The sequence below is a fragment of the Camelus dromedarius genome, chromosome 34 (assembly GCF_036321535.1).
Source record: "Camelus dromedarius isolate mCamDro1 chromosome 34, mCamDro1.pat, whole genome shotgun sequence".
NCBI lineage: Eukaryota > Metazoa > Chordata > Mammalia > Artiodactyla > Camelidae > Camelus > Camelus dromedarius.
Window position 1 is genome coordinate 1,559,971 of NC_087469.1, and position 18,764 is coordinate 1,578,734.

Below are 18,764 nucleotides of genomic sequence, written 5' to 3' on the forward strand. Positions count from 1 at the left end.
AAGAATAATAATTCGATTATTTTCATTGACCAAGTAGACATTAATGAAATAGAATTCTTTGGGTGGGTTAATGGGTATTAATAATGGCTTTGAGCATAGTGATTATTTGATGAAAAAGAAACTCAATACAGAGGAGGGAGAAGTTACAATAACAGAAAAGGACATAATTTAAACTGATCTAATAGATTTTGGTTGTACTTGAAGAGGGAGAAATCAACAAATGAACTAGCAGTTACCTATATTGGGGAGACCATCTAGTAATGTCTCATATATCATTTCCTTTGTCTTAAAATCACAAATTCTCTTTGTATGTGCTATTCTCTTGCCAAAACTCCTGTGTCTTTCTACCCATTTCTATGTGTGCAAATAATCAACCTGTCAAAATCCTTGCTAAAGCCTTTCTTAGATAATCTCTGTCAAAATAATTTATCGTAATATTAATATTAATATTTAATATTTCTACTTTAAAATGATCCTTAGCATCTTCTTTGTACCATATACACAAATATCTCTTAAACTATGCTATAACCTCATTAAGGGGCATATACAATTTTTATTAATCTTTGTATTTTCTACAATGCCTTGTTACATGATAAATGATAAAATATTTGTTGAATAAAATAAAAACTGCAAGCTACTCAAAGGAGTGGATTCAATAGCCACAAATAATGATCCAAAGAACCAGAGAAGGGACAGTGTATCTGTTTGATCTGCCTTGTCCTTAATCACTGACATTCTTCTGGGGTTTATAGTTGCAACCATTTTCATTACGAAGTAAGCTGCCTTCTGTGTTTTCCCCTAAAATACCATTTCATACAGTATAGAACAGAAATATCTGAAAATCTAATTTTTCCGTATAATCTTTGCACATTCTTACATAATTCTATAAAATTGGCTGAGCAGTATCTACTTGCAAAAATACTTTGTGCTAGTCTGTGGAGGCTAAAAAGTTGAATAAATCAAAGTTCTTATCTATTAGAAGCTCAAAATACCATTTTAATGTTATATGGATCCAATTTCTACTCATGTTCTAAGAGTTACATTTATTTCCCGATCAGCTTTTTTCTCCTTTCTTTCCCCCCCTACCTTTGTGTGAAGTACACTGAGCCACTTTAAGAAGAGCTATATTACTTGGCCATTAGGAGATACTTGTGCTGGTTTTCCTGAGAATCCTGGTTGTCACAGCTCTGCAGGGATCCCTTAGACATTTTTAGAGATGATCGGAATTATGCCACTGTAGATTCAATTACCTGAGCTTTTGTTTCTTAATATGTACATAAAATTTGCTCTTATGAAAGATAATCATACTCAAAATTATTTATGAAATATATAAATTTTTTTTTATTTGGGTTTTACTTTAAGACTTCAAATTCAGAAGCGCTTGTCCGGTGTTCACGCCTTCTGGTGGGTGTTCTCGGCTGCTATTGCTATGTGGGTGTGATAGCTGAAGAGGAAGCATATGCATCAGAATTATTCCAGAAAGCCAAGGTAGGAAGACTTAGGACCGTAATGTTTTGGATTAATTTGAATGAAATATATTTCTGGGAAAATTGGTATATATGTTTGGAAAACAAATTTTTATGTAGGTCAACTTTTCTCTTTCATTTGTGCAGTCTGAGAAGAAATGATACTATGTCTCCTTCCTTAAGATTTGAAATTATTTTAAGCCCACTATAAATACAGTAATTGAAATAATACCACATTGAAATTTAATCTCATTCACAAAAAGACTGATTTTTATCCTTACTTTTAAAAGTTTTTCTTGGATCAGTTATCTTAAAGAATTCTTAACTAAGAGAGTTAGTCAAGTAGGCTCTCAACATGTTTAATCCTGTGTACCATTCTATCAGTTGTGTGATCTGTAAGGCTAACTGGGTATAAGATTTGTTGTTTAAAAAAAATTATTCATAATTTTATTTTTAATTATACTGTATAACAAAGTATAATTTCTTGAAACACTTAGTTTTCCCTCTTAAGTAAAACTAAGAAACAATCAGTAAGCTATCATTTTAATTGAAATTTGGATTTTTCCCTTTTTTTCTTAATAGTCTCTAATGCAGTGTGCAGGAGAAAGTATCACTCTGTTTAAAAATAAGACAAATGAGGAGTTCAGAATTGTTCAACTGAGAAATATGATGCATCTGTGTACAAGTTGCTTGTATAACTGTGCCAAGGTAAGATGTTCTTCCTACTTGACGGCATGGCCTGTCTGGGAGGCTGATAACTGGTTGGTGCTGTTACTATTTTGGGGATCCATTCATAAGTTTATACACTACTTTAAAATTAAATTGGTAAATTAAGGTATTATCCACAGGAATAAAGCAACAGGTGATCTGAGTTTCTCATGAAACTATTTTCATGAAACTAACCTTCTCAGGAAAGTTTCTGAGATGATCTTACCCCTTTTATAGACAACTAGTCGGTGGCTTTTTTTATTGCCAGTGTATTTTCATTCATTTAAGAAAAACTTTTTGATGGCTAGCCATGTGATGGGCGTAATGCTGTACCAGGGCTAGTGAGCACACAAAGGTCAATAGTTCCAGCACGTACATTACTCTCTTTTGCTCAGACAGTCTTCCATAACATTTGGTAGAAAGAGCACTTCTGTGTGTATTCCTTGTTTTGATTTGGAGCAGACCTGAGGGGTAGCTGAGCTAGGCCAGAGTATTGATGATAACTGGAAATACTTTTTAAAGCTAATGTTAAGTACATGGCCTTTTATCCATAATATCAACATGTATTTTTGTTTGAATGTTTTGGTGTAAGTGGGGGAGAAGAGAGTTGAAGAATAAATTCTAAGCTATGATTATTGCTTGCCCATTTTAGGGGCAATAGCTGGTATTTTACTTTAATGTTATTTATGCCCAATGAAAGTTATGTGCTACAGTTATTATTACTTTAAGAAAAGAGGTTAGTATTTTTTAAAAATCAATTTATTTTTTAATGGTGGTACTGGAGATTGAACCCAGGACCTCATGCATGCGCTCTATCACTGAGCTATTTCCTTCCCCCAGAGGTTAGTATTTTTGAAGCAATTTATGTCTCGTTCCTAATAGTAATCTCCTTATCCATGCCTATTCTGATAATTTCCAATGTAAAAGAAAATCTTTATTTCATCAATGATAGAGAAAATATTATCCGCAAAGAATAATTGTTTTTATTTCTTTGTTTGCTTGGTATTTTGTTTATCTTAATTACAGGGCAGTCCAAATAAGATTGCATCTGGCTTTTTCTTACGATTATTAACATCAAAGCTAATGAATGATATTGCAGATATTTGTAGAAGTTTAGTAAGTATGCCTCCTGTTTTACTACTGTGTTTCATTGATTCTAAGATGCTTTTTGTAACTTTGAAATCTCTCTTAAATAAGGATGCTTCTCATAGTATATGGCATCTTATGTTTTTAAAATGTGGAAATTAAATAAAGTTATTTGGTTTGGGTGGGAATGTATTTGATTGCTTCTTAATGTCAATACTAGCATAATGCTTAGCTATTAATTTCTCAATAAATAATAGACTGAGTGATTGATAACGAATCATCTGGACTCAGTGCCTTTTTCTATATGACACTGCACCGAAATTCAAAACAATTTTCTCTTCTATTTTTTGGATGGGGAGGTAATTAGGTTTGCTTATTTATTATTCAAGGAGGTACTGGGGATTGAACCCAGGACCAATTTTCTGTTCTTAAAAATAGAAACAAAAACCTTGCCAGACAAGCAACATAGTCTCATCTTGATATTTATTTTTCTTCTTCCATACAAATGGGCTTATGCTACACATGCTTTTTGTCTGGAACAGTGCCTGGCACACATAGTAGGTATTCAGATATTTAATGGGTGAAAAAATATTCCATAATTTGATAACTTTTGTTTAATAATAAATCTTGGTTACTTTTTTCCATGTCACTAAATAATGCTATACCTTACCTTTTTTTTGGGGGGGTGGTAGTGTGGTATTTCATATATATGGGAATAATAGTATATATGTATTTTAACCCAATGGATCTAAACATTTTAAATGGTTTCTTTTTTTATTACAAAGAGTTCTACAGCAAATTTCTTATACATGTCTGCTCCTACTTGAGCTTATTCAAAGAATTGTGAATTTTACTTTTTGATGGATATTTTCATTGTCCTCCAAAATAGTCATACCAATTTTATAATTTTACCTATACCCTCATCATTTGGGGTAGTATCAAACTTCTTAACATAAGAAATTATTTGTAAAGATTGTGTAGTAGTCTGTTACATGACACTACAGTTTATATATCCATTTTCCTGTTGTTGGACATTTAACGAAAAAAATCCTGCAGAGTTCATACATGTGAATCTTGAATTGTTTGATTAGGTCGATTTTAATTACAGCATTCTTCTGAAAGATGCCAACTTGAAAGGAATGTGTTCTTTATTTTTATTTTTTTATTTGAAGGCATCCATTATCAAAAAGCCGTTGGATTTGGGAGAAGTAGAATCAGTGGACAATGATACTCATGAAAATCTAATGGAGATGGAGGATCAGTCTTCCATGAGTCTATTTAATGATCACCCTGCTAGTAATGTTACTGATGCAAATGAATCTGGGGAGAGCCAGCTCACTATTGGTAAATGTGTTTTTACTGCATGGGATTTTTTTTTTACCTCTTTGTATTGGTTTGTCATTATAAAAGACCTCACAGATACTAATTTTATGCTCATTTTATTTTCTTTTTGTTTAGTCTTTTAGGATTAGGATTTTTCATTCTATACACTTTAGATTTCTCTGATTTTTAATTGAATTTATTATTTTCCTATTTTATTCTTCATGGGGGAATTTGAAAAAATTAGTAAAGAAATAAAACCATACTGTAGGTTATTTGGAAAATGGAAAGCAGAATAGTGAAAACATACCCATAACGCAGTAACTTTTTACCTTTCGCTGTTATTTCTATATAGACCCATTCAAAATTATAATCAGCATCAACATTCAAGTGAATTTTTATACCTTGTCCATTTTCTTTTAACATTAATTATAAGCATTTTTTTTCACTTAGGTACTTGTACTATCAGTTATTATACTTTTTAGTGGGTCCATAATATCCCAGTTAACATACATACCCTAATTTACTAGACCATTTTTTTATTGGCAGAAATTTAGATTCCTTTCTAATAGTATTTCAGTAAATATTTGTCTATATAGATTTTTCTGTAGATTATTTCTTGATGACGAAATCCTAGGGTAACCTTTTATGAAGAATTTTGAAGCTTTTAGTATATAATTAGTTTCACCATAATTTTGCTTTACATGTATTTTCACCTCTTTTTTGTTGTTGTTTGAAGGGAAGATATTTGTGTTAATGTTCAATATATATCTTATTCTTAGTAAGTGCTTTTTATTTTTAGGTGCCACGAATCCTTTAGCTGAAGAACATCTGTCAAAGCAAGATCTACTTGTTTTGGACATGCTCAAGTTCTTGTGTATGTGTGTGACCACTGCTCAAACCAATACTGTGTCATTTAGAGCAGCTGATATTCGGAGGAAATTGTTAATGTTAATTGATTCTAGCATGCTAGACCCTACCAGATCTCTCCACCTACACATGGTGAGTTCAGTGAAATGAAGAAGTGCTTCAGTTGTGTCTGATGTTGCTAGCTAAGTATCATGAACTGATATAAAAGAATCACAGAGTACCTTTTAAGAGCCGAAATTGCTTCCTTGAGAAATGAATCTGAAACGTTGTAAAATACACTTTTTGTTTAAATGTGCTGTGAAAAAAATTTAAGTGGATACTGATACATTAAAACTAGTATGGACTTTGGATAGATTTATTCTCTTTGGCTATAATTATTGTAAATTATTTTAAGCTAGGCCAACCAAGAGCCACAGACTCTGAATGTAAAAATAATACTCACATAACATTGTAGTTGAAGTGTGAATCTTACCTTGACCTTGGTTTACATGCTGTAAAATTTTTTTAATGTAATTTCTTTTTTTTTTTGTAAATTAATTTTATTTCACTTTTTTAATTTTTCTTTTTTGAGGGATTAGGTAATTAGGCTTGCTTATTTATTTACTAATAGAGGTACTGGGGATTGAACCCAGGGCCTCCTGCATGCTAAACAATCACTCTACCACTGAGCTATACCCTCCCGCCTAATGTAATTTCAAAGTGACTGTAAAGTTAAAATGCTACAAGAACTCTCGTATTTTCTTCATAAGCTTATATAGTTAATATTTTACTGCATTTGTCGTATCATTCATTCTCTCTGCGTGTGCACACACACACACACACACACACACACACACACACACACACCTTTTTTCTAAACCATATTGAGATTGAGTTTCAGACCTGATGCCCCTTCACTTCAGTGTGTATGTCCTAAAAGCAATGACACTTTCCCATATAACCATAGTATAATCATCAGGAAATTAACATCATTGCATTTAGTTGTCAGATCTGTTTAGTTTCTTTCAATCTGGAGTGGATCCTTAGTCTTCCCTTATCTTTCATGACCTGCATTTTTATGACCTTCGTATTTTTGGGTAGTATAGCCACTTGCTATATAGAATCCCTCACTCTGAGTTTGTCTCATGATTCCTCGTGATCAGACATAGAGTTAACATAAGTAACCTCTCTACTTCCCTTCTGTTATCAGTCTACTCATCTACTGATAGATATCTCCGATTCCAGTCCAACATCATAGGATTTATTTTTCTTTGCTCTGTCTGTATTTGTAGCTCCCTTTCCAACAGTAAAAAACTTGGCTTCCCACGTAACCTCAATACATTTACTTACTCAATGTTTTTGCATTTACCTGATCTCCTGACCGTGTGGGCCATACCCTTGGCCCCAGTGCTGGTGAACATGCAAGAACAGCCCTTGCTACAGTGAGTAGGCTGGTTGAGTCCATGGTCATGTCCTAGCAAACTGGTAAACGTGCCACGTGATTTCCTCAGCCCTGGGAAATATACCAGGTGATTCCCTAATTAGAACCTCTTGGAAACATGCAGGGTTGAGTCCCTGGTAGAATTCCTGGTCATCTCCTATCTGTGGTGACCATGCTAGTCGATCTCCTGTCCTGGGCAAATACGCTTAGTTGAGCCCTGTTTGGTCCCTGGTTTCAACCCTGGCAAACACGTTGGTCAAGTCTCCAGCCCTGGCCAGTGGGGAGGGCTGTATGCTTTTCTTGAAGCTTTGATGTTTAAAATCACTTCCAGATACTTAGTAACATCACACATGACTCTCATGGCAAATACTTAACATGGTCCAAATTAATGTTGTTTTATAATATCAGAAAGAGTAAGAAACATTTTTCTGCATATAGATGGTACGGGAAAAAAAAAAGCTGATTTCTTATTGCAGCTGGAAGGCCATGTGGCAGCTCTCAGAAACTAGTTTTCACTGCCGTTATAACTGGTAGTTACTGAGTAGCCCTTTATACCCATTGTAGCCATAGAGAACCTTACAAAGTGGCCTTATAGGGAGATAAGTCAGGGTATATGGCTTCTTCCCTGCCCATAATTACTACTGCTTTCCAAAATTCATTAATAGAATAGTTTTTAACCATTGAAGTTATCACCAAGCATTGTTTTCAGAGGCTGGTGATATAATATAGTTTCAGAGTCTTGCTCAGGCTCTTAATCCCGATGGTGATGACAGCTATCACTTACTGGATTACAACAATAAATGCTGGAGTTTTACATTTATTTTTTTTAATACTCAAAGTAATCTGGCCAGGTAAGTGCTATGTCCCCATTTTACAGGTGAGAGCACAAAGGCTCAGTGACAAGGCAAATTTTTTAACCGTACAATAGGTCATGTTGCTGGGATTTGAATCCAGCTCTGGATTTCAAAACTTTTTTTTTTTTTTAACTTCAAAGCCCCTTTTTTTTTTTAAACTATGTTGCTTCTCCGAAATTTACTGCTCTTTTGTGTATGTGCACACGTGTGCCCACGTTTACATATGAATTTATGGTTACGTATGTCTACTTATTTAAGTAAGTGGTATTTGAAAAAAAAAAAAAACCTGATTTTTTTTTCCAACTGTCTTAGTATCTAGTGCTTTTAAAGGAACTTCCTGGAGAAGAACATCCCTTGCCAATGGAAGATGTTGTTGAACTTCTAAAACCACTATCGTAAGAAATTAAAACCATATATAATGTTCACTCTAAATTTATAAACTAAACTGATGTGTTCTGTTACACTGATAAAGTTTTTCCACCACAGCAATGTGTGTTCTTTGTATCGCCGTGACCAAGATGTTTGTAAAACCATTTTAAACCATGTCCTTCGTATAGTGACGAACCTGTGTCAAGGAGATACGGACACTGAGAACACAAGTGATGCTCAAGGACAGTTTCTTACAGTGATTGGAGCATTTTGGTAGGTACAGATTGTTTTGTGGCGTTCTTATTTTTCTTTTGCTACTTCTGGGTACAAATGCAAACTTTGCATTTCTGCATTAATGACTTCTTCTAATCCTCGAATCTTTTAACAAGAGTATAATGTAATTTGTGTTTCTTTTCTTAATTGCTTGAAGAACTATATTGCTTTTTGTGTAAGGCTTGGCTTCCCAAAGTGGGTTTAGCATATTTCTGTGAGAATGTTGAATCCCTTAATAGTTTGACATGTGTGATGAGAAAAGCAAAGTGCAGCAAGTCTAAATCAGTTGAGTAGATAGTTCACGTTCCTAAAGTGGACAAATCGGCCTTATACTATCTGCTTATTTCATGTATGGAGTCACAGTGTGAGGTAATACCAGGATACTTACAGCAGAGCACATATATGTAATTTAGAGCCCACATACCATTTGACAGGTGAGGACTTCTAAGTCAGTATAGAATGTGGTTTTGAAATCTTCTCTGTAACAACACAGCAATTTTAAAAATGTTTTCCTCTGAAAGCAAGTTTGCATAACATGGTTAGCTAAAATATGATAGCCCAAAATGATGCATAATCATATGACACAAATAATATACATTAAAATGAACTCCTTTTCAAGCCAATTTTAGTTGAAATTTTTTGGAATATGAGTATGTTGGCATATGAAACATAATGAGAATTAAATTTAGAATGGAAAGAAATTTTAGAAGCAACCTAGAATAACCTTATTGCCCAGTGATTTTTTTTTTGACTATGCTTTTGTTGGAATAATTATTTGATATTGAAACACTTTGTTTCAGGCACTTAGCAAAGGAGGGAAAATGCACATTCTCTGTAAGAATGGCACTAGTAAAATGCCTTAAAACTTTGCTTGAGGTGAGTTATTCCACATTAATTATTAATAAGGTCTCCATTGAAAATTTTAAAACAGTCTTTGTTTCTGTCTGTTAGTGGGTGATTTTCCTCTTCATATTTAACGTCAGTTCTTTTCCCATAGGCTGATCCTTATTCAAAATGGGCTATTCTAAATGTAATGAAAGAAGACTTTCCTGTAAACGAAATATTTCCGCAGTTTCTTGCTGATAGTCATCACCAAGTTTGCATGTTGGCTGCAGAATCAGTCAATAGGTAATGGGTCAAGTATTCATGAAGTGCCCGCAGCGCTGCAGACAGCAGTTGAATGTCGAGTACAGTCATAGGTCATCAATTGTGATATTAAAAATAGAGAACATTTATTGAGCATATACTGTACACCCAGCATTTATCTTTTCTCTTAATTCTGACAACTCTATCACTTAGGTACTATTGTTTTCTCCAATTTATAAATGAAAACTCTGTGGCTTAGAGAGACAAAGTAACCTGCTCAATGCCTTACAGGTAGTTAAGTGACTGAGTTGAATGAGGTATGTCTGTTACTACTTATGGGAGATACAGAATATTTGTATATTATTGAGATTTTATGTGAGTTAGTAAAATGAAAATTAGCACATTTTACCTTGTGCTAATTACAGTCATTTCTTCATCTGAACATACAGTTGGGCACTAGAGTGATTCTCTCACAGGGATCTGTTTTATTTGAGTACCTGGAGAAGCAAATATTAATTTTTTTTAAAAACTGCACATTAATCAGGTTATCAAATTGATTTTGAAACTCTAAAGTGTAACCTACTTGTATCTTTCCCACCTCACACTCCCTGTAGATAAAGCACCTCTCTGCTTTATTTTTCTATATAGCATTTATACCTAAAGTAATACTTGGCATGTGCCAGGTGTTTAATAATTTGTAAAATCAATTAATATTTGAAAAAATAAATTACATTATGCTTTAAAAACATCAAAACTGAAAGTCATTTAAGTAACTTTACTGTTCAAATGTAAGTGACCAGTAATTTAAGATCACTATGTGGTGGGGGAGGGTTTAGCTCAGTGGTTAGAGTACATGCCTAGCATGCATGAGGTCCTGAGTTCAATCCCCAGTACCTCCATTAAAAAGTAACTTAATAAATATATAAACCTAATTACTCCCCCCCAGACAAAAACAAAAATAAAACGCACAAACAAAAATCACTGTAAAGAAATTGTCCTGTAGTCACATAAATACATGTGTTAGATAACTTACTGTGTCCAAAGTTAGGATACGCTGACAATAATGTTTTCATAAATCAGAATCGCATTGTATCTAACTCCTTAGGTTTAGAACTATTTTCAGTAAAACCATAGTGCTTTGTAGGGGTTGCTAATGGATGTATGCTTTACTTCAGGTCCTTAAAGGGTAGAAAAAGTATACTGAAGTTAAAGATCTGGGGTTACAGAGGCTCATAAGTTGAATGTAATAAAGCACAGTAGTGGTGGCATTGGAAAATCTTTTGAGATTAAAAAATGTAAATTCATGAATGGCTTGAACATAGCATTTATTATCTATTTATTAGTTGTTTACTTGTTGGATATGTAATATTAGGCTATTTAAGAGAGATTAGAGAAACTGAAGGAATCAGAGGAACACCAAAAAAAGTGATACTTTTATAAATTTTGATTACTAAAGAAGCATAAAGAACAAAATTAATTAAAGAATGGTTCTTAAATATGGTAGTCCATTATGTGGAAAGCACTGTTCAACTCTTCCGTACCACACAAAAAAAATTTTTTTAATGGAACATCAAGACATTAAAGCTATCCACTTTCAAGTTGATTAAGTCTTAGTGGTTGACATAGGAGTCTGTGGTTTCTTCTAATTGGTATTTGACCAGAGGACAGTTTTTCTTTTCTGATTATTTTGAGTTCAGGGATATTCAAGTTTGGGCCATAAGCTAAATGATCTTTTGAGACCCTTTTCAGTCTAGGAGAAAATGGAGTCTGTAGGAAAGACCCTAATATTAAGCAGTGGATCTGAATCTCTAAATGGACTCACATTTCTGTGGTCTTTTGAAAGGAGACCTAGTATGTTAGTGTGTCTCACCAAGTGATTTATTTGTGTCCTATGACATGCTTTGAAAGTATGGTTTAAGGTTAAAAATTATTTTACTTTTTGCTTTTTATTTTTAAGATTATTTCAGCATATGGAACAAGGACATTCTTCTACATTATTGAAAGCACTTCCTCTGAAGCTTCAGCAAACAGCTTTTGAAAATGCCTACTTGAAAGCTCAGGAAGGAATGAGAGAAGTGGTAATTTTAGTAATGCATATTTGCTGTTATTATATACTTTCTATAAATATACCATGTAATACTTTATGAAGTTTGACCTAAGACAGTTTACATCCAGTAGTTCACAATGTAAATTTAGACTAGAACAGCTTGTATGAATTAATTGAAATTGCTTTATTTATTGGTCACAATTGGTTGAATAATGGCAGTTTCTTTCAGTTCAGCTTATATGTAGCATTTTTGTAGGAAAAGCAGAATTTCCTGAGTTTTTATGGGAGTATAAATGACTTACTTTTTTATTAAAGAGAAGTTTTTTGTAAGATCTGATTAAAAAATAATTCACAGGACAAGTGACAATACGAAGAAATGGATTGAGAAGAAATACTCTAATTGGGAAGATCAAATTATTTTTGTGCTCTGTAGTGAACCTTATAATTTTCATATTTTTCTGTGGAATAATATTTTTTCTTAAAATGGCAAAAATTGTCTTAGTAGTAGAATTTATTCATTTATATATGCCTTAATTTGTTTGTTATAAGTATGTGAGGCAATTAATCAACTGACTGTATATTCTGTAATAGCACAAACCTGAAAAGGAAAGTTGCAGGAAAGAATGTGAATTTGGAAAGAGATTTCAATAGATGGGGAAAATGAGTGTAAATAATATAAAATATAATAGAGATAACGTATATTATATATTTTAAAATCAGCCAGTCATGTGCCAAAAGGAAAACTATTGACCTGACAGCAGTTCATTGGGAGAAAAGACCTAAGAAGTTTTACATCTTGAGAGCACAACATGAATCAACATTTTAATGGTCATCACAAAAAGCAGATTCTGTTTTAGATGTCATTAGCAGAAGCAGTCTGTGATGAATAAATTCATGAAAAGAACTTGAAACTTTTATTCATTTTAGAGGACAGCCAGCATGTAGGGTTTCATTCTCAGTAAAAGTAGATTTTTCACTAGAAGGTTACAGAGTCTGTAGATCTGTCTCTTACAAGGAATAGGTAAAGGAGTCGACTTAGTGGGAACCTCACAGCTATTTTCAAACATGTCAGCGATTGCTGTTTAGTAAAGGATTAGGTCCTTCCTTTTTTTTGTATCAGAACCAGAAATACAATCAGTGAATAGCAAGTTTTCCTGATGTGAAGGGAAATTTCTATCCAGTATACTGAGTCAAAAAATGTACATATCTATTGCAGTAGTATAATGATTGATTATTAAGCTGGTAGAATATATCATTCTATCTAGTTGCGTAATTTTATTGATTTTTTTTGTAATATATATGATGACATTTTTAAAGAATAAAGAGCTATGTATATTAAGTTATAATGGTAATAAATGGTTTAGAAGATAATACTTGGTGGTTGAAAAGCTTTTAGTCTCTCTCACTTTCCTGCAATTTCTTTCTCTTTAAAATGCTTTATACTTCATTGAACTGTTTGGCAATTCTTTCTATAAGACCTTATCAAAAGCAGACTTTCCCACTGTAGAAACTTAAGTATTTTCTCATAATCTCTATTCTTGGCTTCATCACTATAGAATTTAAAACTCTTCACTGGTTGCTTAGATGTTATCGGTGTGTGCTTTGGTTTTAGTCTGGTTGGTTTACTTGTAATATCTAAATATTTACATTGCATTATTGTTTTTTAAATTCTTCTGAAGTCCCACAGAGCTGAGAACCCTGAATTTTTGGATGAGATTTGTAATAGGAAAGCCATTTTACTGATGATGATAGCTGTGGTGTTATGCTGTAGCCCTGTCTGTGAAAAACAGGCTTTGTTCGCGCTTTGCAAGTCTGTGAAAGAGAATGGATTAGAGCCTCACCTCATTAAAAAGGTACCTATGGATGAATATTTTTTTATTATAATCTTCCTTGGGTAACTTTTCAACACTTAAAAAAAAGTTAAACCTAGATTTTTAATGTGGCCCTTATTAAAGACTTGGAGACAGTTTTATGTTTTAGATTTGGAATGTTGAAAATCAGTAATGTTTTAGCTCAATTTTTAGAGCTGTAAAGCTTTTAAGTTGCATGATTACAAAGACCAGGTCCATCCTTGCAATTACATCGGCACAGTGTTGTAGAATGTTCACCCCTGCCCTGTTTTACCACCTCAGCATTCATGGTTTGGAAAGTTCCAAGCCTTTCCATTGTAGATTTTTACATGATGAACCAGTGATAGATCATGGCCTGATATACCGCTCAGCATTCTGCTCGCGTGGTTTCCAGTGGAGTGAGCTTTGCAGTAAACTAACCTATAAATAATCAGTCTAGATGAGTTAACCTTTTACCTCTTAGAATTAAAGTAAGAGGATACTTTAAAAAGATACATTATACAATTACACTACCTAATTATTATTATAAGTGGAATATAGTGTTTGGATTTTTCTCATTTGGGTTTAGGACTGAGAAAAAGAATTATTTTACTTTAGACCTTCCTTTGAAATAGAATCAAATGTTGAAAATTGCAACATATTTTTCTGTTTTTATTCATTTAACATTTTTTAGGGGTTTGCTATGTGGCAGGCACTGTGCTAATTATATTAAATACATTTTTCTCATTTAGTTTTGCTGAAGTGGATACTTTTATTATCTCCATTTCATAGATTAATAAGTCTAGGTATAGCAAAGTTAAATAAATGCTTAAAAGTCATACTGTAGATAGATATTAACAAGGATTTAAATGATTTATTGTTTCATTATTTTCTTAAAACATTGACTTCTTTTTTGATTTGAACAGGTTTTAGAGAAAGTTTCTGAAACTTTTGGATACAGACATTTAGAAGACTTCATGGCTTCTCACTTGGATTATCTGGTTTTGGAATGGCTAAATCTTCAATACAGCTTATCTTCTTTTCCTTTTATTTTGTTAAACTACACAAACATTGAGGATTTCTATAGGTAGGTTTACGTGTGACATATATGAAATATATTTAATTTAAAATTAGATATAGGAGGTGGGGGTATAGGTCAGTGGTAGAGTGCAGGCTTAGCATGAGTGAGGTCTCGGGCACCCCCCCCCCCAAAAAAGAGCGAATAAATAAATAAATAAAATCAGTTATTAATGATAATGTGAAAGTCAGGACAGCTTTTTTTTTATTGAAAGTGTACTGAAGGTTGTCAGTGGACTTAGGATCTGGTCCTGCCTGTGCCAATAACCAGCTACATGATGTTTGGGAAGCCACATAAGCAGCCTCTGGGACTTGGTGTTTTAATCTGTAAAGTAAGGGAGTTACACATGGAGATCTTTAAGGTCCCTTTCAGCTTTAATATTTAGTAATCTTCCCTATGAAATATCAATGGTAAATTTTTAGTGGCTGACTCTTTTTACCTTTTCTATTGCTTGACTATGGGCCATTTAGTCATTATTTCTGTTTAATTTAAAAGTTAAGCTTACAAATATTTATTTTGCTAACTCTAAGTCTAGAGAAGAAAATTTTGAAAATGAAGAGGTTTGAAACAGCTAAAGAATAACGTTTAATTATCAGGATGACGGGAAGGCAGTTCATAATTGTTTAGTGGTCTTTATTATTCATTTGGCAGTAATATTTACAGTTATTATTTGAATTTACAAATTGTTTTCGTATTTCACTTTACAATAATTTTACATAAATTGATTATGCAGAAGAAATAAATATAAATTCAATTCTCGCTTGTTTTTGATCATAGAACTGGGGTGATATACTCTAAGACCTCTTTTCTCTAGTGTGACTATTTAGAATTCACTTAACTTCATTTCTCCATTTATACAATTAGAGTAAGAATGCTTAATGATCTAGATGAAGTGATGTTCTAATGCTTATTAAAACATTTTATTATTTTAAGGACTATATTATAAAATTTTACTTGAAAAGTTACATGTAATGTACCTGTTTAATTTTAATTTTTATATTTTTAGGTCTTGTTATAAAGTTTTGATTCCACATCTGGTGATTAGAAGTCATTTTGATGAGGTGAAGTCCATTGCTAATCAGATTCAAGAGGATTGGAAACATCTTCTGACAGATTGCTTTCCAAAGATTCTTGTAAATATTCTTCCATACTTCGCTTATGAGGGTACCGGAGACAGTGGGATGGCGCAGCAAAGAGAGACTGCTACCAAAGTCTATGATATGCTTAAAGATGAAAACTTATTAGGAAAACAGGTATGTCTTCAACATTTACCATACTTTTTAGCCCTTAATTGATCTGAGGTATAACTTTAAAACTTTAAGGCTATTTATGCATCATTTATTAAATTTAATACTGTTTGATAATCACTGTCTAGCATAGGTTATCCATGTATTTTTTGGTTATTGTTATACAATGTTCTCTCCTTTTGACTGACTTTTAAATGAAATGTTTTAATCAGAAATTTAAAAAGGAACTTTGGAATAGTTATATCACTTTTTCCTTTTTGAAATTTGCTTTAATTGGCAGTAATACTCAAATGCAAACTGGTTATTAAATTCAAGCACTATTGAACAAAGTATACAAAATCTTCTTAATTTCCTTTTTTTTTAAATTGAAGTACAGTCAATTACAATGTGTCTGTCTGTAGTGAATAGTACAATGTCCCCAGTCATGCATATACATACATGTATTGGTTTTCCTATTTTTTTCTATTAAAGATTATTACAAAATATTGAACATAGTTCCCCGTGCTGTACAAAAGAAACTTAAAAAAATAACTATTAATTTCCTCTTTAATCTCATCAAGCTCTTCACCTTTCATGGAAAAGTACAATCCCAAGTTCCCATACCTTGCTTTTTCCTTCTTCCATGACACTTACTACCTTCTAACATGATAAAAAGTTACTTGTGTATTATGTTCATTGGTTTTTATCAATCTTCACTGTGAGTACTGTGAAGGTCAAATTTCCTATCTAGTATGTATTGAGTACTCATTATTTGATAAAAGATGGAGTCAAGTTAAGGATCTAATAACTTCTGTTTGTTTTATAGTAATTTATATATATCTATAATTATTTGAGGCAACTTATATTAAAATACAAATATAAACTTTTTAAGGTAAAAGAAGATTGGTCACTCCAATTTTTTTTTTTAAATATAAGTAAGACAAGACTAACCAAGCTTGGTCAACATTAGTATTACAGTTGGATAAACTTCAAGAGTTATAATGACAACTTAATGCTAAATGAAGTTGAGACTAATAAAAACTTAATTTATGTCTTTAACTGAGAAGCCAAGAAATTCTGTTTTTGGCTGCCCAGTTACCTGTATTGAACCAAGAAATGGAGCAGCAAGTCTCTCAGTGGCTTAGGTGGACCGTTGCCAGTCAGAGCTGGTTTTAAGTCTGTAGCCCAGAGGCACATGGTGAGCAGAGGAGCTCCTGCCCCAAAAGGCAGTTGGGACAGGTGTTGGCATGGCAGAGGGTGTGGGGTTCATGAGAGACACTCTGTTTCTAGCCCCTTTCACCCAGTCTCCCAGCTTTGACTTCTGAGCAGGCCTCCTCTTAACTGTTCTTTTTCAGGTATTCAAACCAAGAGATAGCAATGTTCAGAGTCAGAATAAGTCTAGAAGGGAAAAGTGATTACATTAAACTCTGATTAAAGTGCCAGTCTCAAGAATGGAGAGATGCAACGATTAAAAATAATTTCTTAGCTTCTTGGTTAAAGACATGAATTTTTATTAGTCCCAATTTCATTTAGTATTAAGTTGTCATTATAAGTTAATTTTTCTGTTTCTCTAATACACAGTTTCTCTGAATCAGTCAAGATTCTTTTTCGTTTTCTGTGGATAAGTGTTGGTACATCTATTAGCAGTCTGAGTCTTGTAAAACTGTTCATTGTTGAATGCCTAAAATATTCAGAGTTATAAGATTGTTTAGCTATACCCAGACATCTGAATAATTTGTATGTACTTTAGTAAACATTACAGATCTGGCTTGTTAGAGAATCATATGAAATTAGTGAGGTCAGTTGTCATCTGTATGCGAGGAAGCTTATTAATTTTCTTCTCTGATATTAATCAGACTTAGCCACCTTGTACTTACTTATTCCAGATATGCTTTGAAATGGGGCTGGGTTTTTAAAAGGGCTGAAACGTTGGAAATAATGACTTGACAACTAATGTATAAGCCCAGGGAAAGGCTAGGATCTTTACACTTGATTTCTTTCTGGTCACTTACCAGAATATTTTTGTTATTAGGAAGTGTTTTCAAACCTCCACGTGGAAGAGATAAAGATAGTAAATCATCCATTTGCCTTTTTGGTTTAAAGCACTGTAATGCCTTATTTGGAGAGCTATGAATCCACCTTCAAGACTTCACAGTCATCAGTTCCTTTGGCTGAGGTGTAACGTAGTATACCCATTCTTTCTATTTAGAGAGCTTATGCCCTTTGTGAGGCTGCCTGTAGCAGGAAGTGGATTCATGAAGAGCCTGCTCCTGTCGGGGAGGATTTTAGCCTACACCTGATGACAGGCCACGTGGGTAGCAGCTGGCCTCAGAATTTGGGATATCAACCAAGTAGAAATCTGGGGCAAAATCATGCAGGGAACAAAGAGATGATTATTGCCAGTCACTGGGAATTCTTACTAGTAAAGTTCTCTAAGTGAGATAACATTCTCAAATAAGAATAAAATGCAGATTGATGAGCAGTATAGATCATTGGGGAATTTGGTTGGCAGGAAAATTATTAGGTTGAGGAATTTCAGGTTAGACCTTGAAGCCTTAGTCGTTAAAATAATTCTTTAAAATTATACAAAAGAACTGGATTAAGAGAGTGTTGTTTGGTATGATTTCTCTATTTTCCTTTCAGTCTGTAGGTCAGCTTCATAGCAGAAAAAAGTGGGTAACTCTTAAAGCTAACACTTTACATGTCTTGCAAATCTTAGATCTTTGGTCACCTACTTCTTTCTATAGTCACTGAATAATTTCAGAAATGAGGCAATAATGTGAGCTCATTGAGCTGTCTTAAAGATCACAGACATAAAAACTTAAATAGATCTTAATTTTATATCCTTGCAGATTGATCACTTATTCATTAGTAATTTACCAGAGATTGTGGTGGAGTTACTGATGACGTTACACGAACCAGCAACGTCTGGTGCCAGCCAGAGCACTGACCCCTGTGATTTTTCAGGGTATGAGTATTTTTAACTTGGAGAATTAAATGCAATTTCAGAAGTTCCTTGGGAAGTTTATTGGTTGGCACCTTCAAATGTCTATTTCAGTTGTTAGGCGTGTACTCTGCTTTTGAAATGTTCCTTTAAAAGTAATTACCTTTGAATTGTAGTAATTACTTATA

At 33.3% G+C, this 18,764-nt stretch overlaps 1 protein-coding gene across 4 annotated transcripts in view; it reads left to right on the forward strand.

Annotated features, from left to right (window-relative positions):
- ATM (ATM serine/threonine kinase) overlaps positions 1-18,764 on the forward strand; it is a 117,146-nt gene that overhangs the window by 25,902 nt on the left and 72,480 nt on the right. For 2 of the 4 annotated variants that reach the window (XM_064482019.1, XM_064482020.1), the window contains exons 14-27: positions 1,363-1,488; positions 2,049-2,174; positions 3,201-3,290; positions 4,433-4,604; positions 5,383-5,582; positions 8,037-8,119; positions 8,211-8,366; positions 9,167-9,242; positions 9,364-9,494; positions 11,410-11,539; positions 13,179-13,352; positions 14,255-14,415; positions 15,413-15,659; positions 18,485-18,600. In XM_064482019.1, the coding sequence (XP_064338089.1) occupies positions 1,363-1,488; positions 2,049-2,174; positions 3,201-3,290; positions 4,433-4,604; positions 5,383-5,582; positions 8,037-8,119; positions 8,211-8,366; positions 9,167-9,242; positions 9,364-9,494; positions 11,410-11,539; positions 13,179-13,352; positions 14,255-14,415; positions 15,413-15,659; positions 18,485-18,600 (1,988 nt within the window). Of the gene's footprint in view, positions 1-1,362; positions 1,489-2,048; positions 2,175-3,200; positions 3,291-4,432; positions 4,605-5,382; positions 5,583-8,036; positions 8,120-8,210; positions 8,367-9,166; positions 9,243-9,363; positions 9,495-11,409; positions 11,540-13,178; positions 13,353-14,254; positions 14,416-15,412; positions 15,660-18,484; positions 18,601-18,764 lie in introns of those variants that run through there. The other 2 variants (XM_010988971.3, XR_010378889.1) reach the window with 2 other exon arrangements.